The sequence below is a fragment of the Passer domesticus genome, chromosome 5 (genome assembly GCF_036417665.1).
Source record: "Passer domesticus isolate bPasDom1 chromosome 5, bPasDom1.hap1, whole genome shotgun sequence".
Taxonomy (NCBI): Eukaryota; Metazoa; Chordata; class Aves; order Passeriformes; family Passeridae; genus Passer; species Passer domesticus.
Genome location: NC_087478.1, coordinates 48,283,253 through 48,309,330, shown reverse-complemented (window position 1 = coordinate 48,309,330; position 26,078 = coordinate 48,283,253). Strand labels below are relative to the sequence as shown.

General features: G+C 44.0%; 1 protein-coding gene and 1 long non-coding RNA gene across 9 annotated transcripts in view; both read left to right on the top strand.

Annotated features, from left to right (window-relative positions):
* LOC135300581 (uncharacterized) overlaps positions 1-8,106 on the top strand; it is a 56,447-nt gene extending 48,341 nt beyond the window's left edge. Inside the window, exon 3 of the long non-coding RNA XR_010362408.1 lies at positions 6,300-8,106. This is a non-coding gene — a long non-coding RNA (uncharacterized LOC135300581). The remainder of the gene's footprint in view (positions 1-6,299) is intronic.
* The window catches only part of CACNA1I (calcium voltage-gated channel subunit alpha1 I), a 164,612-nt gene that overhangs the window by 62,963 nt on the left and 75,571 nt on the right, over positions 1-26,078 (top strand). For all 8 annotated transcript variants that reach the window (XR_010362403.1, XM_064420183.1, XM_064420179.1 and 5 more), the window contains 2 exons: positions 16,261-16,372; positions 17,363-17,496. Coding sequence is in view for 7 of the 8 variants with exons in the window: in XM_064420183.1 (XP_064276253.1) it covers positions 16,261-16,372; positions 17,363-17,496 (246 nt within the window). In the remaining variant the exon portion in view is untranslated. The remainder of the gene's footprint in view (positions 1-16,260; positions 16,373-17,362; positions 17,497-26,078) is intronic.

The window sequence follows — 26,078 nt, the reverse complement described above, 5'->3', positions numbered from 1 at the left end:
GGCTTTCCTGATACACAGTGTGTGTTGTGCACCTCTCTACTTCCACTTACAGATTCCTGAGGAGACTAGATCCCATGGGTGAGATATCTTTATCCCAGCCTTGCTGTGACAATTTGTGCAGTTTTCAGTGAGTGTTTTAAAACCAGGTTGAGCCTGCTGCCCAGTGCTCTCTGTGCATTGCAGAAAGTGTGATTAGATACGTGCAAGTGGACCCATAAATCAGCCACAAGAGATCTGTGCTCTGCTTTTGACTGCAATTGTGTGGTCCTGTCCCACAGGCACTGTTGGGTCACCCTGGCAAGACTGAAGCAGTTGCCATCTTCTGTCCCCCTGGTTTAAGGCCAGGTTGGGTGAGTCTCTGAGAAACCTGATCTAGTGCATGGTATCCCTGCCCACAGTGGTTGGAACTAGAGGATTTTAAGGTCCCTTCCAAATTAACTACTTAACTAAGACATGATTCGGTGTTGCTAAGTTAAATGGGTGCAGAGCTGCACAGACTGATGGAATTACAGGCTGCTCCTGCCCAGTGTACAAATATAGGACCCTTCTGAAAAGCCATTGCATGGTAAGCACTGGAGTTGTCCCAGTTTGCATTTCCTTCAGCTGAGCCATCGTCTTCTGCTATTTCAGCTGTAGAATGGGGATTAGGCAGACAGGCTTTACTGATGTGATTTGTACTGGGTTAAAACTCACAATTGAGTTATGCAGGTTCTGTGTTAATAAAACCTTTCCATTACGCCACCACATGCTCTAAAGCACATTAGAAAGCGGCTGCATTGTGAAGGGCTTGGGGAATTCAGATCTGCTTTCCTGCAGCTGTTTTTCTGTCCCTGCCAGGGTTAGGTGCATAATGTGCCATTAGTTTCCATCTGCTAGGGCTGGAAAGAACCATCTCTGTTTCTAAAAGATAGCCCATGATAAACTCCCCCAATGCTAGCTGTTTTTTTTTTTTTTCTTTTTGGAGCCATTTCATGACAAGAAGGGAAGCAGGAGAATTGCTAGAATGTGGGAGGCTCCTTCCTATGGAAGGGTGATTCTCCCTGGATCAGGTACAAAACTGGCTGTGTTTCCATAGGAATGCCAAGTATTTCATTGGTTCCTGCTCTCCTCTGCCTTGGCTGCTTTATCCCAGTCTTGTGCTGTGTCTCACCAGCCTGAAATGGGAAGCAAAACGTCACCCAGTGAGTGGTCACAGTGCCTGGGTGAAAAGGGAAGGTTATGCTACTCTTGCCCCAAAGAAGCAGACAAACCTGCACATGCATATCCATGCTGCTCCCTCTTGAGGTAATATGTAAGAAAATAAGCATGGATTCCCAATTAAGTGCTATTGAGATTAGAGGTGAGGCAGCCAATATTTGATGGGGTCTGGGAAGGGGAGATGGTTTTCTAACCCCAAGTCAAGTTATCAGGGTCTTACCTGTGTTTGGAGAAGTTCTCTGTGCAATGGACTGACAGGTGGCTGCTTCACTCAGGACCCTGTCTGTGAGGATGGAGGGATTTCCTGGCTTCAGTGGCTTTGTTTTGGAACTCAATAGTGGTAGTTACAAGAGAGGGTGCTAAAGGATCACTGCAATTCCTTATGCAGAGCAGAGTGTTTCAGTGCAATGAAAAATCATGATTGCTTATTTCTCGGTTTCTTTTAAATTAGGGTTAATTGAAAAAAATTGGACAGGTCTCTAAAATGGGGAGAAAAGGCCTTCTCGAGAGAGATTAAGTTTTCAAATAGGTATGAATGGTTTAAAATAGAGGAATTTGATAATTTAAAAATAAGTGCATCAAATGAGTAATCAAAAAGCCTGGGCATTCTACTGAAGAAACAAATCACTTGACAGACTATCAAATGACCTGAATGTAAATGCCTTCCCAGTGAAAGACCTGTATCAGCTGATGGTTGTCCTGTGTATGTGGCCAACATCCTTGTCTGTGTCACATATGCACATAGGCTTTCTTTGGAAAGCTGTAATGCAGCAGCCAGTAATTGGGCCAGCATTAGTCTATCATTTCTTTTTCATCCACCTTCAAACAAAATCCTGTCAGGCAGCATGGGGAAACTGAAAGGAGGAGAAAAGTGTTTACTAACAGGAGAGGGAAGGATCAGGCATGTATGGGGAATGTTTGTGGAATAGTCTTAAAGCACGGAGGTAGGCAGGACCACTAAAGCTTTGTACATCAGAATGCAGCCTGATGTGACAATTGTCATTTGGAAACTTATGGCTCTGTGAGGCTGAAAAGTTTTTTTGAAGTGTTGCTAAAACTAATTATCCTGGAGAAATGAAGCTAAACTAAAACAAATTAAAAATTATACTATGGGTTGCTGTGCATAAAATATTAGTGCAAATTTGATATTCCTTTGTACCCTCCTCCCCAGTTTTAGTGGCACGTGGGTGGGAAGAGTGCAGAGTGAGGCAGAGTGGTGTGGGGAAAATTGCTTTATCAGCCTGGTGCAGCATGCAGGGGTTCGAGTGGGTGTCTGGTTCCAGAGCTGGCACTGACTGTCCTGGCCCCAGCACCGCCTGGCAAGGGTGCCCACGGGGCTGCAGAACCTCAGCCATGCTGCTGTTAGCTGGGGATTTGTCATTCTCCCTGACGGCAGAGGGCTGGGGAGCAGAGCTGGCTTTAGGGACAGGCTGTTCTTTCTGTGAAAGATGGCAGCTCTTCTGCAGCCGCTCTTTGAGATTTACTGTGGGTGCACAGTGGCTGTCTCCTCACGGTGTGCCAAGTCTCTCTTTACTATCCTGACCTATGCTCTGGTTTTTCTTTCCCTTCCACTCACTGTCACAAATAATGTGGAAGCTCTTTAAGCGCAGTGCAGTGCAGTTGGGTGCTCCAGGTGTGCCTGGGAGGAGGCTGTGCTGCACTCCCTGTGCCCCAGAGCTGCTGCACACCCTGTGCTGCACACCCTGTGCTGCACACCCTGTGCTCCAGAGCTGCTGCACACCCTGTGCTGCACACCCTGTGCTCCAGAGCTGCTGCACACCCTGTGCTGCACACCCTGTGCCCCAGAGCTGCTGCACACACTGTTCTGCACGCCCTGTGCAGGTGCTGGCACCTCCTGCCTCACAAACACGTATGGCAGCTCCTCTTCCAGAAACAAGCAGTGCTGCAGAGGGGGTTTCACCTCTTTCAAAGAGGTGTTATGGCAGGGCTGGCCCTTCTTTTCCTTGATGATAAATTTTAAATTATGTTTGACCCTTGCCTGACTCAGACCAAACCAAATGTCCTTCCTGCACAGCGTTCCATGGGGATGGGCACTTGAAGCAGAGTGCATCCTGGCAGCAAAATAGATGAGTGCTTGGGGCATATAAGAATCTGTAAGAAGTAAGTCTTGAAATATAAGGGTAGATTATGAGTAAGGAGCCTAAATCTTCTGTGGTAGTTTTTCCTACTACACCTCTGTATTCATGTCTGATTGTATCTGGGCAGGAAGAATCATTCTCAGGTGAACAAAAAGATTGTGTAGAGTAGGGGAGTTTTATTAAGTCACTGCTAGGTGTGTTTGAAAAAAGATGCTGCATGGAGGGTTTGATAAATAAATTTGCAGAAGTTGATGGGTCTTTCAGCTGTAGGCATCCTGAGTCTAGTAGGAGAGAGTATGTTATCTCAGAGAGCAGCACATGAAGCAAATGCTCCTGATGAGTCCTCTGACAGGGCTGTACAGGGCAGGAAGCAGCCATCCTAATCCACCAAGAACTAATTTATCACATGTATCTGGTCACTGGTGCTCCTCCAGATGAGACTGACAATGTCTCGTCTTGCTGAGCTGGGCAGGTTACCAATAATTTGATGACTCTTTGCCTTGGTGATCTGCTGATCCAGGGGCTGAAATGTCTGCATCATGATGCAGCCTTCCCTGCGTGGACCTTTGCAGGCTGCTAAGACCCTGCTGAGGCCCTGGCCTCTGGTTAGAGGAAGATGGCTGGGTTTTGTACTCTGCTCACCAACATTTTGTGCTAGCTATGTCTCAGCTAAGCAGTCATCTTTCTTCCATCCTCATGGTAAAGTCACTTAATTGTGAGAAGCAGAAGGGAAGTTTTGGAAGTGTTCTGTGGAATTGATGTAGTTAAGTATCACAGAATGGTGTGAATTGGAAGAGGCTGTATAGATCATCTTTCACAAGACCAGGTTGCTCAGAGCCCATTCAGTCTGTCCTTGAACATTCCCAGGAAAAGAGACTGCTTCTTTGGGCAACCATTTTCAGTGCCTCACTGCCCTCAATAGAATCATAGAATAGTTTGGGTTGAAAGGGACCTTAAAGATAATCTTGATCCAACCCCGCTGCTGTGGGCAGGGACACCTTTGCAGTGGCAGTATTGAATCAGTGTGCACTATGGAGAGGAGGCAGGAATGTGAGGGCAGCTGACCTAGTGAAGGTGAGGGAACCTGCATGGAACAGAGGAAATGCACATGATCATTTGACGTTGTTTAAAAATTTTAAATTCTTAAATGGGTGTCTGGAAGGTACCAAAGAGTAATCCAACAAAGATGCAGTTCCTACAGAGTCAGGCAGAATGGGGAATGGTTGTTAAAATTAAAACTAAAAGGCTCATGAGAGACTCTGAAAAGAGAAAATTAAATATTTGGCATGGCTAGAAAGTAAGGTTTGGGTAATGGGCTAGGCTGTCACCTGTCTGTCCAAAATGAAGTCAGATTTACACACAACTGAAATTTCTGACTGGAAAGAGTATGGGGAAAAATAAGTTGGACTGTAAATAAGAGGAAGAAACATGTATTTCCAGAGGCTGTCAAAAACTCTAGAATAAATAGAGTGTGAAGTTGAATCTATATGAAAACAAACAGGTCACAGGAATACAAATGTGGTACCACTCCTAAATCTGAATAGAGGCAATGAATACAACAGGCAGAAAGACATCAAAGAGGCACTAGAGCTATGCTGCTCTGATTGATGAAGGCTTTAGCTAGCCTGCCCTATTAGCAACATGCTGTGTAGGACCTGCCTTTTTCAGAGATGGTCTGTCTGTAGTCAGTTGTGTTGGTAACTTGCTCTTGTATATCGTGTTTTCTATTAAAGGAACCTGGAGTGCTCTTGGAAGGTAGCAAATTCTTTGGCAGATTGGAAAAGAGAGAGATGCGTGGGTGTTAGACTGGTTTTAGTGTTACACTATCACAACTATGGGCTGAATTTCATCTTGAGGTCCCAGTGAAGGTATCAGTGGAAGATGAGGTAGAGAGCATGTGTCTTCTGGCTCTTGCCTGTTTATCCTGCACACCTGAACAGCCAGAAACCTCTCTAAATGCAGGCAGCCCTGCATTTACCATAATCTATTTGCAGGATGTTACCTGCCTCTACACATGGAACTTGGACTCTTCTGCCATTGTTCTTAGGAAAGATTTTTGGGGAAATCATTTTCCCTGCGAGCACTGTCCTCATCAAATGCAGTAGTAGTTGAGGTAGAGAATGCTCTGAGGTCAAAGACGCTGGAGAACAGTTTGGGAGACTCTTGCTCAGTTCCCAGCTGTGCCCCATGTCTCCCGTCTGCCCTTGGGTAAATGCATTCATTTCTCTGTGCACTTGCTTCTTGTGTGCGAAGCAGAAATCATAATGCATCGTTAGCCTGTCCTGTTCACTTAGATTAAAAACCCTTTGGAGCAGGCAGCATGTTCTACTGCATGTTTATGTAACATTTTGCATAATTTGGTCTTGGCTAGCATCATCTAGGACACGTGGAGATACCTCATAAATAATACTAATAATATTTTAATATTGTTAATGCTTAGCACATTCACAGCATTTAACCTCCCCCTAAAACAGCACTCAGCACTGTCGACATCGCAGTGATTGAGCATGAGTCATGTTGGCTCCTTTCCCTGGCATGGTTCAATCTGTCAACTAGCCAGAAAGCTGAGGCCTTTCGTGAACATGTACTGGGTGTCAGGAGCACCTGGATCTTAATGCAGCCCTGGCAGTAACTTACTGTGTCATTTCTGGGTAATGTTGTTTGGTTTTGGTGGTTTTTTTAAGTGAACTCTGGTCTTTGGCCATCTCACTCAAGATAGTGGGAGCCAGAGGCTCACAGAGCTTTGCTGTGTTAGAAATTGAAAGTACTACACATCCTGACAACCAGTCTCTAAGAAGCTCATGCATGGGAAAACCCAAACTAGGGAACACTTTTGAAAAACCCTGCTCTTCTTGTGCTTGCCTTCTAATCAGGAACAAAGGGGAAGGATTTATGTACCTTAAGAGGTACATGTGGAATTCAGTAGAAGTTCACACGGTGTCTTGAAGGAAAGTACTAGACGATTTATATAATCTCATTTTCTCTGACTGCTCTTTGTTGCAGGATGTAAGAGGAGGGATGGAAAAGAGACCAGATGTACGAGGAGAGTGCTGACACATCTGCTCACCCACCACAGGGTCTCTTTTCCTCCTGAGATGAGAAGCTTAAATACTGAGAATCTCTCCCGCCCTTTGTCACACAGACACATCAGAACCTTCCTTTTCAGGAGTGCATCCACAGCTCAGTTGTGTGCTCGAGGAGGTTCCAGCAGCTGCTGTGAGCCTGTATGCTGGCTGGAGCTCCCAGCTTCCAGTTATCTGCTGAGACAGATTGGCTCAGTCATCTGCAGTCTTTTCTCCAGGCACGTGTCCTGCAGGACATCGGTGCCAAATCTTCCAGAACGCTCTCTGGGAACCAGGGTAGAGTGGCCAGCTACAAACCTTCAAAAGAATTAAAAACTGTGAAGAAAAAGGTGTGTTCAGAATAGGGGGTGGTGGCAACTTAAACTCTGAATATCATGCTTTAATTACAGCAAATAAACGAAACAAACAGCAGGAGTTCATATCCAGCTCTCTGTTACTGCCCTGCATTTTGCCTAGACTGTATGCAATTTCTTCTGAGTGACCTTACCTGAGCACTCCCTACACTTTTGAATTAATCTTTATTTACTTTGCTGCAAAGCTTTGTTCCTCCATTTTTTTTCCTTTTCTGAAGCACTTGTCAGAAAAGCCTGCTAAGCTAAGCACCAAGCATAGGATTTAGTGATGCTCCAGCCACTGAAAACATCACGCTGCTGGGAGAAGAGAGAAAGAATAAAGCCACTCTGCCTTTCCTTCTGCCCCTCTAATCCAGGACTTCTACCAGAGGCAGAGTACCCTCTAAGATAATTTAGCCTTGGAAACTGGCTGTGTGGAGGAGCAAGGTGCTCACTTTGCCCTCCTTCACCAGGTGATGTGCTGGGGTACGTGATACTGCCCTGAAACCTGCAGAGAGAAGAGCCCCTGTGCAGAAGGGCATACACACCTTTTAAAACTGTGAGAAGGTTCTTAATCTGCCCTTTGTATTTTCATTGTCATCTTTACATTCCTGTCAGGCAAGATAACCTTTTATTAAAGGTGCCCTGAACTCCCTTCAGATATATTTGAGTTATACATCCCTCTAAGCTCAGCTTGCACTTGTGTGGCCTTTGACAGGAATAGGTGGGAAGCTGCAAAGAATAGAAAAAGTAGTTTTTAACATCTGAAACCTACTATGGACTAGAAAGATGGCAATGCTGAACAAAGAAACCAGTGCAAGGAAAAGGAACAGGAGCACAGTTACTGTGTGGTGGGCTTCAGCCCTTTGGTGCTGGTGAAGTTTCTTCTACCCTATTTCTTCTCCAGGGAAATGGCTTCTTATTCAAAGAGATTCCATCCTTCCTTTGTATTTGCTGTAAAGTTCAGCACCCAGGACCCAAATCTCTGTCCTTCATGGTTCTGTGCCTCCAGTCTGGGAGTGGTGACTCCCAGCTCAAGCCTGGGCAGTGACTGGGAGCTACATAGCAGCACCTGCTTCAGGAGGTTCATTGGAATATCCTCTTTGTGCCCCACAGATGGCTTCCCAAGGTACATGGAAGCTAAAACCCACAACAAGGGGACAAACCCTACACCCATCCATAAACAAATCTGACAACATTAGGAGCAGTGAGGGGGCATAAAAGTAAGGCTTTCCTTTTCTAAATGTCTCTTCCCTGCCCTCCCAAATCTAACATTTCTTGTTTCCTCTTCCTTCCTTGGAACTGAGTCACACAGACACTGCTGTTATGGTGCTGTATTTATTTACTGTTTAGGTCTAGTGCCCCCCCCCCGCCAGAGGAGGACTCTTTTCAAACCTATCATGATATGAAGGGACTGCAGCACTACCAAACATGGCAGGACTGTTGCATCAGTTTGACAGGTGCTGAGGAACACTTAGACAACTTCGGATGAAGCTGCTGGGTGACAGGGCAATGAAACACAGAAGCAGAGGGAGGACTGGGAGGTATTTTTTCCCTTTCCCCTTGCAAAACACTATTTTTATACTTTAGATGGAAATTTCCACCGAGTAAGCTTGGCCACAGCCAGATTAAATCTGATAAAAAGTGGCTCAGGCTCTGGTTAGAGAATGGTCACTCCAGCAGTCTCTCTGATCATGTCACTTCCTGGGGTTGTGGAGGATGGGGCACTGTACCAGGACGTTCAGCTACACTGGTAAAATTCAGATTTCATCATTCTGGAGCACATTACTAATTGAAATCACTTCTGGACCTTCCTGTTTTGGTCTGCCATGTTTAGCTCTTCTCTGGAGCAGAGGTCCAGCTGAGTCCAAAAGCAAAGACTAGCTCTTCCAAGGTCCCTACTTTGCCACTGCTGTTGATAGGGAATTGCTTGTGCTATGTGGAATATCAGTAAACAATAAGAACTTTAAAATTTGGGGCCCAGTTTAGTGGTTCAGATGGTTTTCTCAGCTGGTCCTTCTCTGGTGTCTGTTACTCCTATGACTCCATTTGCAGCAGGAAGCAGCTGCTGGATCTGCCACTCTGACTAGGAGATTTTGGAGCAAAATTCTTTCACCTGTCATGCAGCATAACAATGTTCCAAGCTGCAGTCCTATAGCCTCATGCTGTGACCTTGTTGAAGCTCCTAATGCGAAGCCAGGTCAGATTTTGGATAGCAATCTGCAAGGCAGAGCCAGAATGCTGCAGGAGGCACCATTTGGGAGTCAGCAGGAGGTGTGATTCCTCAAGTCAGTCTTGAACTGGTTCCACAGCATGGTGGAGTATTGCTTTCCTGGCAGGAAAGACAGGCAACCTCAATCCCAGCCATCTGAGGGTATTAAAAAGCTCTTTCTCCAGGAACAGTCATTATCTCTAATACCCTGCTTAAGTTTAAACTTGGGTAATTACTTTCATCTGACCTAAAAAAAGATTCTCAGGTGGGTTTTTTTTCCTAGGTACCATCTTTTTTCACGCTTTCTGTAGTAAACAGCTTTGTAGGGATGCTGCACACTGTTAAACAGATGCTCTGTTGCACCCTGAAAGACAGATGCAATTTGGAGGTGGGTCATTATCAGTCCAGAAGCTCTGGGGCTCAGCTGCTACAGGCAGGAGGTAATCATTAATAGCAGGGCTGTGCAGCAGCAGCATTGATGAGGATGCATGGTATTTGTGAGATATTTGAATAATTACTGGTGGGATGCACACACCTCTCCTGGAGAAAACACCAGGCTGCCTCACAAGACCAACGTGTGTCTGAGTGAATGGTGTGGCAGAATTCCTGGGGTAACTCATGCTAGCTTTAGTACCAGTGAGTCCTGGTGGTGAAGGGTATCTGAAAGAAGCCTTGCTTTCCCCTGCAGCCTCCTGTTTGATTAGGGTCCCTATATTAGGTGAGAGATCTCCTGTCATCTCCCTTTTCTGGAGTATCTGGAGACTTGTCTCTGTTAATAACTCTTTTTTCTTCAGGTTCCTTCTTAACCTTTTAATCTTCACTGTATGTTTTTCCTGACAGAAATTTCTTACTACTATTTTTCATTTTAGTGGACTTGAGAGTTTAATGGATGCATTTAGAAGATCTGAATAAATCATTATGGAAAGAGTTTTAAGAAAGGAAGTATTTGCTTCATCTTGTTTCTGTAATGAAAAAAAGCAAACCTAACCAAATCTTTCAAAAGCCATCTTCAATCCTTGCTAAACTTTGAAGGGAAATATGATGTGATGCCTGAGAAACAACTGACTTAAACTCAAATTTAACTTAGAACCTAATGAAAATGGAGCTAGGCAGCCAAAAGCCTGTGTGGCCTTGTACAGGACCCACTTTCTGAGCAGCCCTTTGAAGTAAGATCAGGGGTCTGACCGATGGTGCTTTGTTTTTTTGGTGTTCATCTGATTTAACATGGCAACAACTGAATCTTTGTCTTTTGTAATTAATCTGTCCTTGATAGAACGTCCCTTCCAAAGGGCAGAAACATAGAAGCACTGCCAACTATTTAAAATTTCTCTACTGCATCCCCCTTCTGCAGTTTCTTGTCCTGCCTCCCAGTAACACCAACACAAGTTAAGCCTCCCCACTGCCTCTCAAATCAATGTAACACCTTCACTGCACTTCTCCTTTCCTTGGCATCAATATTGTTGAAGGCTTGAAGACCTTAGCAATGTTTATGTCGGGTGCCTGAAGTTCAGGCTTTTTCATGACAAAAGTGTATAAATAATGGTGTGGTGAAAGCAAACGTGTACAGGATTGCACAGCATGGGAACACCCAGAGCATGTCAACCTTGAGTGTTGGCAAAAAAAGCTTTATAAACTGCCCTTGTGGCTTGGCCACCATGAAATCCCAACACTGCAATGCTGGGTGTTGGCATTTGATTTCCAACAGAAACTCAGAACTCCAAACCGGGGTGTTCTGTTGGGTGAAAAAAGTGAACCTTTTTTTGAATTTTTTCTTTGCACTAAAAAAGACATAGAAGAAATGCTTCAGTCTTAACCAAACAGGATTTTTAAAGTTTCTTGTTTGCAAAAATGTTTTGATTGTTTTGATCTATTTGAACACAAACACATTTTGAGAGGTATTTTCCTTCACATGAACACAGTGTTACATTCAGTTTCTTCTAGTGAGTTAGCTCAGCTGACTGAGCTGAAGAGAAAGAACCCTGTTGACTCTAACAGCTTCTTTTTTTTTTTTGTAGGAAAAGACAAAACTCCCATTTATCAACACATAAGGGAAAAACATCCACAAAAGCTGAGTGTTGATAAGAAAAAATAGGAGGGGGCAAAGAGTGAAATTTGCCTGTGAAAACATTTTCAAAAGACAACAGCAAGAAGGTAGAGAAAATGAGCATATCTTTCCTTGGGGCTGTTGCCTTCTCTGACCTTTACAACAAATCCCTCCTTACATTACAAATGGAATATTAACTGTCCTGCTTCAAGTGCAGCATCCTACTGGCTTCTTGCAGGACAGTCACAAAGCAGGGGAGGAAAGTAGGGAAGGAACGCAGCTCTGTTCTTAGCTTGTTTCAAAAGGAGAGCAAGAAAATGTAATCACTGCAGACTGGAATGACAGGGTGAAGCCATTTAGCTGGTGGGAGGGATGGTGGGATGAGTGGTAGGTGGGGAGGAGCCCAGGGGGAAGCAGAGAGGAGTGCTCATGCAATTGTGATGTAGAGTGTCCTCAGGTGAGCCTGCCTCGCAGCAGCTCAGGGAGGGGTGGCTGGTGTTTGGGATGCATTGCAGGGGCTCAATGTTTTCACTTGAGTCACTGAGCTGCTCTTCTCTCCATTTTTGGGGCAGGAACGGGTTCTGCCATGACCAGCCATGCCACAGGGCTGGCAGGCTTTTCCCCCTCGCTGTAAATGCTTTGTAGTCAGGCATTTCTCTGCACGTTAAACAGGTCTGAGATATTCAGGACTTTAATTGGCACAAGGCATACCCTAGGAGTAGTTTGGAAATAGCAGCAGGAAACACTGAGGGATTGCCATGCTTATAAAGCTTACATATTTTCTGTGCTGTTAGGAGTGCCTGCCAGCCTCTGGGGAGCTACTTGTGCCTTTGCAGCTGATGACGGAGGAAGAAGGGAGGGGTCCCCAAAGCACTGTTTTATTTTGCTCTGCTGTGTTTTTGTCAGTGATAGAAAATAGAGATGAAGGTCAATCCCAAGAACCTGAAGTGGTACTCAGCTATTTAGGTGCAAGGTATTTACAGCTCCAGCACAGCAGACGTTTCTTCTGCTATTTGTCATTCAGAAACTGAGCCCAAAAGCTTTGCCTGTCTCCCATCACCTGTTTCTAACATAATTTTCCATTATGCACAGTTGTGTTATCAAGCACTACCACAAAACATGTCCCAGAAACATCTGCATATCTCCTTAAGTATCCTGTAGCTCGTGGCTTTCAGTGCCTCCCAGATGTTTGGGGTGAATGATGGGTCTCTCCTGGTGTGTGCTGGTGATGCCTGTCCCTGTTGAATGTGTCTTTATCCCAGAGTCCATAGGAAGACAGGGTGTGGAGGGTCAATAGATTCACAGTGGCTGTCTCTGGCCAGCAGCTGGCCAGGCCCTGCTCAGGGTGCAAAAGGACAGGGTTGGCACCCAGCAGCAAAGAAAAGACTTGCTGCCACAGGCAGGTACCAGCTATAGAACTGGTGCAAGTTTTCTAGGCAAAATATAATCTAGATATGGATCTTGATGTTTCCAGACAGTGCTGAAATGAACAAAACTTTTTTTAAGGAGGCAAGACTTCCATGGATAATGAGACCAGCCCATGGTTACTCAATGATCCTTGTGGATCCTCTCAGCTGAGAATATCCTGTGATTAACTCAGGAAATACTTCTTTTGCTGTATTTCTTTTTTCAAAAGAGTGCCCTGGTCCTTTTATCTGAAAGGGTTTGGATCAACTGTGAACTGTCACAGTTAGTGGGGAAAACCCCTCCCTTTAAGGGCAAGTTATTACATAGTGGATTCCTGTGCACCTTGTGGTGGCCAAGGAGAGAAGCTGACCATGGGCAGAAACTGTGTGGGTCTCCTTTTAGTTTTTCAAACCATTTGCAGGCCCCAAAACTCACTGGGAAACATATTGTGAATGAGGCTGTGGGAAGGGAGAGAAGCAGTGAGGAAGGGCTGGAGAGGGGTGGGGAGAACATGTGCATGGGTTTGCTTGTAATTAGGAGATTTAAACTTTGAAAGAAGTTAATTAATAATGAAACTTCTGACTGAATGATGCAGATTATGAAGACTGGCTTTGTCAGCAGCTGCAATTAATTACAGGCTCAGGCACAGGGAAAAGGAGGGGGGTGAGGGGTGTGGGAGAGGGGAGGCATCACCAAAAGAAAGATGATAAACCTGGCTGCAGGCTGTTGCTGTGGTGACAGGAGGCAGTAGCTGTGGTTGACAACGGTGACACATTGAAGGCAGCAGAGAGTCCTAATTACCCCCTCCACCGACCCAAGCAGGCAGCAACCCCTCCCGATTCAGGGTAGGAGATGCTCTGGTTTTCTCCTTGCACTTTGTTCCTTTCTGCTGCAGGTTTGATGGGCTTTCTTAGTGTTTCCAGCTGCTCTGAAAGGAAAACTGTGGGGCAGTGGCTTTTTCTAACGCCACTGTAATAGCCTGGGAATGGCCAGTGGTTCTGTAATATTGTTGGGAAGCCTGGACAATGCTGGCAAACTCTGAGAGCCGATATCTAAAAAGCAGGGGAGAAGAAATCATCTGCAACTGGCCATGGCATTTTGAGCAGGAAGATGAGATGAGATTGCACAGCTGGCCTAAGTTTCAGGCTTTTGGGAGAGCTTGCCACGTCTTGTTAGGTCTTGTGCCTCAGGGTGTCACCAGAAGCTGACAGCACCCTGCCATGGTCTGCATGGCCTTGTGTGGGGCTCTGCAAGGGCAGAGAGAGAAACGTGGAAGCGTGCTGCCCTGGCATTGCTGCTGCCAGGCACATGCATGGAAGTGTAGATCTGTGTTAGATAAAAACTCCTGACTTTCCTGAGCTGGGCTGTAGTCGGAGGAATACTCTCTGCCTCCGACTCTCTTCTGTCATGCTTTCTGGAGAAAATAAAACCCAACAGGCTTTTAAAACAATTTATGCTTTTCATTTGTCGTGCATTAATTTAATCCAGGGATGGTTGAGGCCCTGGTTTTGTCTACATATCTTCTGACCTCCTTATGCCCAGGGAGAAGGACTTTTGCAAGCATTGGCTCAGACTGCTCTGATATTGTTTTGGCCCGTTGAAGAATGTCATTCAGTACAGACCCCTCTATCAGGGCTTCACTGGTGCTGCCTTTCAAAGCACCTGCAAAAATGGAAAGGCTGAGAGAGCTGGGTCTGCTCAGGCTGGAGGAGAGGTGGTTTAGGGAGCTCTTATCCATGTGTATTGACACCTGATAGGAGAAGCAAAGGACACAGACTGCTCAGTTATGCCTGGTGACAGGGCAAGAGGTAATGGTCACAGCCGGAAAAGTGGAAATGTCCTATTTAAACTTAAGAAAACACTTATTTTCTGTGTAAATAATCAAATGCTGGAGCAGGTTGCCCAGAGAGGTTCTGGTGCCTCTATACCTGAAGATATTCAAGCCCCAAGTGGATGCAACCCTGAGCAATCCACTGTAGTTGATGCTACTTTGAGCAGGGAAGGTGGACAAGATAACCTCCAGAGGCCCTACCAGCATCAACCATCCTGTGGTTCTGTAAGGGAATGGTGACACCAAACAAATTTTGAAGAGTCCAGAAAAAGAACTGCAGTCTTATCTAAAAACCCTGTGTGAGCTAATGGAAACCTCTCAAATTGCTTTCCTGGGCTTCAGATCTGATCATTAAAGAAATGTGCAAGAAGGAAGAAGGGGGGGGAAGTTGAAGTTGTGTTGCATAGACCCTGAGGGAAAATACTTGGTGCCCTTTTGGTGCATTCCTCTCAGAAAAGGGCCTGGTTTTGAAGCCTACATTGAGGGTGGGCTTCATGTGCATTGCTTTGCAGAGCACATGGGATTAACTTTGTGAGGGACACTGATAACACATTCTTGAAATCACCTTAGAGCTTAACTGGAACAGTAGAACTAGTGCCCTGCTCTTGTCTGATTTTGCAACCGAAGGTAGCTCACCACAAACCAGGTGGGGGAGAAGAGAGAGAATTAATAATCTTCTAGATCAGATTGTGCAGTTTAGTCATAAATCACTGTCACAGAATGAGCATGGAAGAGTTGCTCAGAACAAACCACAGAAGCTGAATGTCTTTCAGAAGTGATCAGAGATACAGGCTGCCCTTTTAGATTCAGTACTGAAAATGGATGCACTCAGTGGGTTGTATTTTAAGTAGATAATTTTGTGCCCCTTCTATTTAAAAAAGATCAAATTGTCTGACAGTGCAGACTGGGCAGATATGTTGTTGTGAGGTGTGTAAAATGCCCAAGAATGTTTCTGCCAGAGGCTGGAGGTCTGTTTACTCTCCATCACTGCTTTGCAATTGGAACACTGCAAAGTACTGCACAAATGCACCCACTTTTAGAGCTAAAATACTGTAAAAGAGTACTTGGATAAGTGTGTATCAGGCTTTAAAACTCCTTCAGGAGGAGAGGAATGGTGAGAGGGAGCAGCTAGAGTGCAAAGGTCACACAAATACACTGTTTTTATCTACTTTTCTAATATAAAAATGAAGTGGTACTTGACAAAATTATAAGACAACAAATTAATAATAAATAGGAGGGAACAGTTTTTAATGTAAAGTATAATTAGCCAATGTAGCTCTGGGCTGCTAACTATTATCAAAGCAGATATTTTAGCAAGATTATCAACAAAGGATTCAAATGAATAAGCAAAGCATCTGCAGGGACACCAGTGTAGCTGAGAAAACAATTATAAGGACTATCAATCCTCATGCTTTAGGGCATAAACAGATCACCAGCTGAGGTCAGAAACACAAATTCTCCTTATAGTTAGTGAGTATCTTGGGCACGTTGTGGAGTTTTATACATCATGGGCCACTGCTGGAAACACAGTGACAGGATCAGTGGCACTTCTTGACCCCCAAGTTTCTCTGAGAGGGGACAACAGAGAGTTCCAGCCTCATCTTGTACCCTCTTTGCAGAAGGGAAATAATCATGTAGAGATCAATCTGCCCATTTTGATTTAGATCCCTTGATCTTGGAGGTCTGTGATACATTTAGGTATAGTCCACCTTGGAAAGTCTCTTCCATATTTTGGGAAGATTCAGTAAACAAACGAGGGAAGGGACTCTGCAAACCAACAGGAGAGGAGCAAGTGTGTGTTTAACAATGGCAATGATTTGACTTGTGTAAGTACTTCAGGCCTTTCATGCTACCTCTACTTTCCCTTTTACAAAAGAGTTTTGGCTTAATCAAGGAATGGAGTAGTGATGAACTGAGTGCAGAGAATGTGGGAATGTAATAAATCAGCCTACCAGCACTTCTTTCCCTTAATCTTCCTACTTTGCTACTCAAGCCTAGAGCGAGATTATCTCAGCCATGATGCTTTTGCAGAAGTTTTCCTTGACTCTTTTCCACCTGGTTCGAGTGTGTCAGCATGATGGTGATTTTGCTAAACTGTGTTACCCTGGGAATGTACCAGCCATGTGAGGATATGGACTGCCTTTCTGACAGGTGTAAAATCTTGCAGGTAAGCAGATTTCCTTCTTGTTGTGATGGTGCTTCAGTCCAAGTCACAAATTTTCATGCATGCTTTCCTTCAGCGTGTGGGCGATACCCTCCCAGAGAGGCTGGCAAGGCTGTCCCTGGCAGTGAGCTATCCTGTTGTAAAATGGCAAGAGCTTGCTTTGAGCAGGGGAATGGGACAAGGGAATGAATGAACTTTACTTGTGACTATGCAGTACTGAATGCTTGCTAATATTCCTGAAGCTGCACGTGAGCAGGGGTTTCCTGGCACAGACACCCACAAGACACGCAGGTCAGGGTTAGACCAGGGAGAAATAACTTAGGCTACACAACCCAGGCAGGAGGGAACAGCAGCTTCCAATGCATTTGGTAGTCTGGTGATGTGCAAGACTATTACTGATTCAACAGATACTGTGGCATTCAGGATGCCCAAAGGGAGAGGAAATAAAAAGAATGCTTAGAAGGGCCATGAGTATATCCAGACTGTAACACACCATCTGTGCTTGATGCTTCCCCAAAGAGAAGGTGACAGCAAAGGGTGACATCCACAGTGATGCTGTGACTAAGGCCTTCAGGTATCTGAAGCTTCTCTCTGTGATGGGTGTGTGCTGTCCAAGCTGTGTGGGAAGCTGCACTATGTCCTCATCTGCAGCAATGTGATGAGAGTCCCTCCTTGGGGGGATCTTGGAAAAGCAGTGTTTTCCTGGCCAGGATAGATCTGCTGGTGCTGAACCAATACCACTTTTCAAGTCTGTGTAAGGAGTCTCTAAGTCTGCACCAGTTACTTCATCTGTGGGTAAAAAACTATAAAAGCCCTCACTGAACTTGAGCAGCAAGAAACTGTGATGCCAGGGCTACATGGAAGAAAGTTTTCCAGCCCTGCCTTGATCTCATTTTCAGGAGTACTGATATTAGTATTATTCTCATGTTCTGTGTTTGAAAGTCCAAGGCTGAGAATGCTTGTCAAATATGCTCTTGGGTTTCTGTTTGGCAGGTGTTTGATGATTTCATCTTCATCTTCTTTGCCATGGAAATGGTCTTGAAGATGGTGGCCCTGGGGATCTTTGGCAAGAAGTGTTACCTTGGAGACACCTGGAACCGCCTGGATTTCTTCATTGTCATGGCTGGGTAGGTTGAATAATTTCTGGGTTGGTTTATTCTGCATTTACTAGAGTCTTGTATGGAACAGCAATGATGTGACTGAGGAGAAAGTTTCCACTCTGGTGCTAGTCCAGTGCATCAGCCAAGCTGGATTTGGGCATGCTGGGGTTAGCAGGCAATGGAAGAAGAGCAGACAAGGCAGCTCAACTCCTCAGCTGATGTGCAGCCATCTGTCTAGCACAACTTCAGCAGAGGGTGTTCATTTGTTCCTGCTGAAGGGCTTGTCCAGAGACATTTCTGGGCTTTTGTGCTTTTAAAATGTCTAGGTAGAAGAGGTGTATCCTTTACCAGAACCAAACTAAAGCTAGCATTTCTGTTTCCAGCAGCAGTGTTTCAAGGGTAGGAATTTAGGTTTTTTATTCAGGGCTTTTTGTTTTTGCATTGCACCAACATTACCCGCAGTACTATTGGGACAAGTTGACATTTGAGGGTTTTTTACAACAAAGTTGCTATGGTGAAGCTTTGATTTTCCCCTCTGCATGCATCAAGTGGAAAGTCTACCAGAATTTGCCTGTTAAATCACAGCAAAATGTCCATTTCTGATACCAGTGGGATGTGCTTTTTTCCCTCAGAATTCTAATTTTCAATTAGACTGACTTATGATTAAAAAAATCAGAAATAAATATGATATATTGTTCTTCTCACAAAAAAAAGGGAACATATTTTCAGATAGAAGCCCTCAATTTTATTTTTCTTTAGCTAGGAATTACCAGTTCCACTGTTGCCTGCAAGTGCTGACTGAGCTAGCAGTGAGTTTGAGCTCACTTTGCAGTTTTCCCCCTGGTGTGGAGCAGCACTGTCTTTATATTTGCTTTTGACAGAGTTCTTCTACAGCAAGGCTTGAAAGTCATTCCCTCTGGAGGAGCAGATAATTGTTTGCTTCTGGGAGGAGCAGAGATTTTCAAACTTGGTGCAGCTGTAAAAATTTGAAGTCTGATTCTCAGCCAGGTTGTGTATGAAAGAGGACAGGCAGATGAAAAGTGTAGGCTTTTCTAAATTAACACAATGTGTGTGAGATGGGAAGACCTTTCTTGTGGCTGATTCTGCTGTGGTTAGCATCTGATTTTAAATGGTCCGACATGAGAAGTGCCAGTTAAAGCCCTGAGACTTGGTGCTGAGGAAAGCCAGACCATTGTATGCTCTAGCCTGAGCTCCTGGTGGCTAAATTGGTGGAGACTGGGTGCAGGGAAAGCAAAGACCCTAGCACAGCAGCCCCTGAGGAAGGAGAAGCTGGGTAGGTTTGAAAAGGGGACCTTGGAGCCCATGGTGCTCCTCCGTGTGGGTGATGCCCTGCAGTGTGCCAGGAGAAAGACTCTGCTCCAGGTGGGCACAGGAAAACCAGCACGAGGTAAAAAGGCTTGGGAATTGGGGGTCTTGCTCTGCCTGGGGTCCCTGCAAGCATGGGATGTGAGTGGTGCTCTCTGAAGAGATGGTGGGGCAAGACTAAAAGGGAGAGCTCAAATACTTCATGCAGAAAGCAAGTGAAATCCACCCTACCTAGGCAAGAAGGAAGCAAACTCCCTTACATATTTCCTTCTGTCACCATTGCTGGCAGGAATTTGAGGAGAGACAGAGTCTTTTGTGCATCTGATAGCAGTACCAGGAAAAAAAAAAAAGCTCATATCTGAACTTCTTTTAATGCCAAGGAGAATTTGAATCAACCCCTTAGATATGAAATAATCTGTGTGGAAGATTTTTTTATTTCAGGTCCAAAAGTGAAAGAAATTTGTTTCCTGATTTCTATTCAGTTGTCCTCATGAGGTGTCAGAATGAAATGATAGTAATCTCATTAGAATATCTGATCTCAAAGGACTTCTGCTAAAGAAAGATTTTCCATTTAGTTATATAGAACTAATGACTATATAATGTATTTCGAGTTATAAAAGCTTGTGGTTATTAATTCATTATTCTTTGAAATTCATTAAAATTGTCTGCACTGTTTAAATCAAATCCAAGGCTTTAACTTATCCTTACATTCTGTAGGCTTTTGCTTAACCTCAAATGTAAGCCCCAACCTTTATCCTTATTGATTTCACACCTGGGTCGTGGCTTCAGCTTACTGAATCCATGTTGTCCAGAGGCTGCCTCAGCACTGACTTAGGGAAGACACCTAGCATTAGGTCTTGCACATTTTCTCCATGCCAGGGAGCATGATCAGAGCATGATCAGAGGCTAAGCAGTTTTCTCTAAGAGCCTTCTCCTTTTCGTCATCCTGGATTCTTGTTTTCTGTAAGGGTGGTCATAAACCTGGCTGCTAAGGAAACATCCCTGATGCTGAGGAGCAATGCCCAGCCTAGAGTCCATGTAGTTTCTCTCAGTTTCAAGAATGTGGACTGTACTTCCTGGCCTTTTCTCCTTCCTTCTCCCTTTCCAAATAAACACCAGCAAGGCAGCAAAGGTTGCAAAGAGGAGACTGTAGCATGGAAAAGTGAGGTGTGGGCAGTGCCCAGGCTGGGGGGCATTCCTGGGCAGCTGAGATGCCTTCACCTGGTTCACTGCGCAACAGCACATTTCATCAAAGAGCATAATGAGTGTCTGCTGCTATGGCCCCAGACGGTGTTCTGGTTACATAAACCACCTATTCAGGCAATCATATGTAGTTATTTCCTCACTTCCTTGGAAAGCCAGAAGCTATAGTTTTAGTTAGCTGAATTCCCTCGTGTGCCCTTGCCCTGCTTGCCCCTGCAACCCAGCAGCTCAAGGAGGAAGACTCCATTGTCACTAAAAATGTTCCGTTTCCATGGCAATAGGAGCTGACATCACCAGAATTTTCTCCCCTCTCAAACACTCCCTCCCCTAACCACCTTCAAAATGTTTTTTTGGTTTTTTTTTCTGAAAGGGTTAGGAAAAAACCCAAAACAACCGTTATAAGTTAATGTTCTCCCTCAGTATTCCCCTCCAAAAATCATATGAAGCAATTTGGTTTGAAGAGTGCCAATGCCTCTTGTGTGCACAAACAACCAGGGCTGCGCATTCAGCTTGTTGATGCTCCCATTCCCAACTGCTTGTTGGTGACAGGAGGTTGCAAGCTCCCAGACGTTTCAAGCAGACTGTGCTCGTCACCACCAGCTGTCCTGGTGGGAGTCCCTCTTCCCTTCCCTCCGTGATTAGGTCTTGTCTGTCGTCATTTGTTTCCCACAGTGACGGGGTGTGTTTGGAGAGCTTGAACTGAGGCAGCTTCAGAGGGCAGCTTCCTCAAGTTGAGAGCCTATGATGGTTTGAAAGTAGCGATAATGAGATAGCTAATCAGATTGGAAATGTCAGCCAGACTCTGTATGTGTGTGAATTTAGGGGAAGAGTTGCTTGTTTCTGGGCTCACACTCATCAACTTTCTAAGCCAGGCACTTCTCTAACAATGCAAGAGTGAACGACTGCCCCTGCTCATTCTCTTCTGTCAAACAGTTGCAGTGACATGTGGCTGGAGATGATGCCACTGTCCCTCTAGGAAAGGAGATACCATCCCTTTATACATCTGACCTGAGGGTCTCCCTAACCTTAGGGGCATGAATTCCATGTAGGGAGAGGCTGTTCTGCCTCTCATGATCCAAGTGCTGTAACTAACCATCTGTGGTGGGTATTCTGTCTGTCTTTGTCCTCTTCTGTGGCATCCCTGAGACATGTTAGGTAAATTAAGGGGCTGAGGACTTCACTATATGGGGAGGGGGCGGGGGGTATCAGTGTTTGATTGTGATTACATGTGTCCCCAAAAATATGCCAAAAATCTTTCTCTAACTACTTGTTGCTTGAATTCCATTGACTGAGGAGAGGGTCTGTCTTTCACAGAATGCTGTATTTACCTCTCTCCATCATCACAGTGGAGTTTGCCATCCAGATCTCAAACTGTGGTCAAATTCCTTGTGTCCTTACCTTTGGTGTGAGGAATGGCATTTTGGATATTTTGGCATTTTCAGATATTCTTGGGATGTTCCTAAAAAGCATTTAAAAGTCGTGCATTTCAGAATAAGACAGAGCGTTCTTCAGGGCTTCAGTCTGGTTCAGTGTCATTGGTTGTAATATTGTCTTACTATTCCTGCCTGAAATTTCCCATTTCCTGTAGCCAGGTATTGTAGTAGCCTATCCATTCAATCATAGCACCTCACAATCAATTAATTCAGCTGATTTCTTAATTGTCTTCAATCTTGATTTGTTGGAGTTTTTTTTCTCTTCTGAAGGGAGAAAACCCCTTCCTATTAGTAGGAACAGTAAACTTTTTTCACAGATGTATGTTGGTTCCATTTTTTTTTTCACACTGGAATACTGGAATACATATTATTTGCATTTCCAAAGCAGTTCATGCTGTTCTATCCCTGACTTGTCATCTTCATTTCTTTTCTGTTCTTCCAAAAATACGCCTCAACTGCAAAATCCATCAGTGACTTTTTTTAGTTTTCTGTCAGGTTGTGATAAATAAATAAAGAACAGAGTGGCAAGAATTGTGCATTACAGAAGTACATCTGCTCACAAATGAGTCCCCATTTAGTGTTGCGTGTGAGGTTTATTACTTAGACAGTGTTTCTCCAGCTAATATATGTCATAATGATTACACATCATTCCAGCCATATCAACCTAATTACTTGTGTGAACCAGACTTCTAATCTCATAAGAGATTATAACACATTAGTTTGATGATGTCTATTTTTCCTTACACTTGTATTGGGTATGGTTAATTTTGTTATCCACTTTTAATCCATAATCTATTCAAGATGCATATTGACAATTTCATCACTGTACTGTCACCAGCATCAGTCCTGTCACTGAGATCACTGTGTACTGGCACAACATCAGAATTCCTTTGACCCTTGGATGCTTTCCCAGTTTTCTGAGTCTAATCAAAAATTATCAGTACTGGTCCAGATCTTTTCTGGCCGTCTCTTTTAAAACTCTTGCATACAAATTGTCCAGACTAGCTTATCTTAGAAAATCCCTATTTAGGCACAGCCTGAAATACTTGATCACAGCTGGATCTGAAATTAGCTCATTATGATCAATGGTGCACTCACATCATCTGACCTTCCCCAGAGGACTTTTATTTTAACTGATGTTTTCTGCCTTTTTTACACTGTCAACAACAATTCTGTTTTCTTGTTCTAAAACTTATACCGTTTTATACGCTCTTTCAGTTCTCTTACAAATTTTCTACAAGTCCATCTCCTAATTTATATTCATGAGTATCACCTTCCCCTTTCCTGCTATTACATTGCTGCTTTTGCTTTCACTCGTGTTGTACTATCTTCTCTTCTTAGCCTGTTCACCTTTCTTGTCTCTCCTGAAGCTTCTTGGATACCTGATAAATATTCCTAAACACCACTTGACTGTACTCCACAGCTCATGAATTGAAGTCTGACTAGTTTGACACTTTTAAAAGACTTGTAGATGTGACTGGTGCTTAAGGACAGGGTTTCATGATAGACTTGGCTAGGCTGAATTGGACTCAATGATCTTAAAAGTGTTTTCCAATCTAAATGACTTTATGATTCTATGGCTGTTTCTGTGTTCTTTCAAATCCATGAATATGGCCTCTCAAATCCACCAGATATATCTGGTACTGTTGATGACCTTACATGAGTTGGACATACCACATGCAATCAAGTTCTACAATTTTTTTTTTAAAGAACTTGGTAGAAAATCTCTGTCTTCCATTCTTGAATACAATTTTCTATGATTTGTAAGGCTGGGAACTTCCAAGGAGATTTAGGTACCCCCAAGGCATTGCTCAAATTTAATTTTTAGAGCTGAATTGAGTGTGTTTTTATCAAGAGAGCTAGTCAGCCTGTATTCTGGTGTGATCTGTACATACCTAATCACATCCACAGGATCATAGGTAATCAGGGTTGGAAAGGGCCTTGTAGGGTTTCCACTCCAATCTTGTTCAAAGGAGGGTCAACAGCAAACTCAAGTTAGAGTTGTCCAGTCAAGTGTTGACAACCGCCACGGATGGAGATGACACCATCTCTCACCATCCCAGCCCCACTGCTGATGTATCTCTGTAAGAAGTCTGAACCTCCCTTTGCTCTTTGTATTTATATTCGTTGTGCCTTGTTCTCCTACCATATGGTATTGTGAAGATTCTGGCTTAAATCTCACTGCCTGGTCGGTACCAAGGAGCTGCAGTTAGGTCCCACCATAACCATCTCCCCTCCAAACTGAACAAGCTCACATCCTTCAGCCTCTCCTCACAGACTCCAACCCTGAGCACTCTGCTGAGCCTCCACTGAACTTGCTTCAATTTATCAACACCTTTCATTGGAGCGCCAAAAGTGAATGTGCTATTTTAGACATTGTTTACCAAATGCAAAGTAATCCCTCCCTGCTCTACCTGCTGCAATCTGACTGGTGCAGCTTGGTTGTCACTGTCCTTCCCTGTGTGGACCTGTCCCCCAGGACTGGCAGCTCCTTTGCAGCAGCACCACTGTCCATCAGTCCAGCCTAAATGTAGGATCTTGCATTCATCTGTTGAATTTCATGAGGCTCCTGTCAGCCCATTTCTCTAGCCAGGAGAAATTCTCTACATGGCAGAAAGTGAATCCATAAGTATTTTGTCATTGACTCTGTACTAGAAAATGCCATTTCTGACAGAGTGTGTTACTCCCCCTCTCTGTCCACTTGAGCCTCCTGACTAGGTTAAAATTCTTGCTTTTAATATTCCTTTCATGCAGATTTTCCCACCAGGCCTTCCTAATGCCATTTAGGCATTCTGCTCATAAAATGAACAATTCTTATTCTCTTTATTACTCAGGCCCCTGGCACTGGTATATAGGCAACACTATTTTTCTCCTCTTTACATCTTTTAGTGCCTTGATTAGTTTTGTTCTTGACATGGAGGTTCTGTACGAATTAACTCTTTTCCTAGTTTTATCACTTTCCCCTTTGGTCTTTTATTTAATCTTCTGACTGGTCTTTCAGTTCTCTAAAACCTAATTTTTCTTCTAATTAAATGCTAGTTAATATTTCTGCACAGGATTAGCCCAGTTCTCTCCCAGTCTCACGCTCCAGGTGGCTGGCCAAGCCAGCACTTTGTCACCAGATTCCTCCTTCACCTTTTTGCCTGTTGGCCACTAATGAGTTCAGCTGAATATTTCTTGTCCAACTTCTTCAGAAAGGGACATAAATACAAGCCTATAGCATGTGGTATATCTCTCCTGATAAGAAAAACAATTAGTTTCTAAACACATCATCATGGATAAATTCTGTCCTTGAAGTCTGAGCGCCTTCCTATATTTGATTTTTAATTTCACCTATAGTATGGCAGCACAGCTCTCCTGGAGCTCCATTTCTTTTCCAAAGCACCCTTTCCTTTCTGAGTAGTTATGCAGCCTTTGGGGAGAGGGTTTTGCACAGCTGAAGATCCCTTTTCAGACAAGCCTGATGGCCCCTTAAGCTGAGCAGAACACATCTTCTCACTCTGTGTCCATTTTGGCTAGTTGCTTCTTCAGGAGTGCTTTATGCAGCTTCCACACTGGGAGTCTGGAAAGTATTTCTATTAACTGAGATATTACTTTTACATTTTCTTTCTGATAGTTCTCAACTGTCCTTGAGTTCTGTTCCCCATAATTCCCTAGATATGGCATCCTTTCCAAAAACCTGGAGTGATGATGCCTCCCAAATTCATCCACCTTTTCAGACATGTGCAGCACCACTGTGAACATCAACTATCTCCTTACATGGAAAGCACTTATGGCCCCAAATTCATCCCTCTAAATTTCAGCCCAGGAAAGGGAACTGCAGCTCTCTGAAGGATGTCAGGTACCAACCCCCCATTCTGAAATGTCCACCTGTTTCCAGGAAACAAATCCATCACTGCGTGGTGCCCTTCCACACTGGGAAGATGCCTCTTAGCCCAAAACACACCAACTGGCCTTAATCTCACAAGATGGGGAAGTGTTGCCAATCTTCTGCTTTTTCTTTGCTTTTAATTAACTGCAGTCCTTCAGGGACCTGGCCAGAATTTGCATAGTTATGACTTTAAAATCTCAGATCATTAAATACTTATTAGCAGCAGGGTAAACAGCAGAATGCTCAGAAAATCCTAGTTAGCTAATGTTCGATGCCAAATAGAAGTCTCTATAAAATTATGGCAAGTCAAAGAAAACTGTAATAAATATAGCAATTAGGTGTTTCAAGTAGTGATCAGAAAAAGATGGAAACCAGCAAGCAGCAAGCTAAATAGCATCTTAACCAAAGGTAGAAATAGCAGCAGCACAGCCCTCCCCTCAAACATGCACTCGCTTTTCCCTCCTTAATGATACTAATTATTTCATTTGCTTTCTCCCAGTAAAGCTATCCCTAGATGTGCAACATATTGAAATGAAAGCAGTCATCAAAACGAAATGAATCACACCAGAGAAGAATCAAAACAAGGAGGCAGCACTACCCTGCCTGCGTAACGGGTAGTTCTCAATTATTGCCTCTGATTTTTTGCCTTCCTGAAAGCTAATTCCCTACCATGTGAATGTTAGGTTTCTTTAAAAAAAACAAAACACAAAGCCCCCAAAAAGGTAAAACCAACAGGCTTATAGGACCAAAATGCAAGCATTCTTTTTTATTTTCCT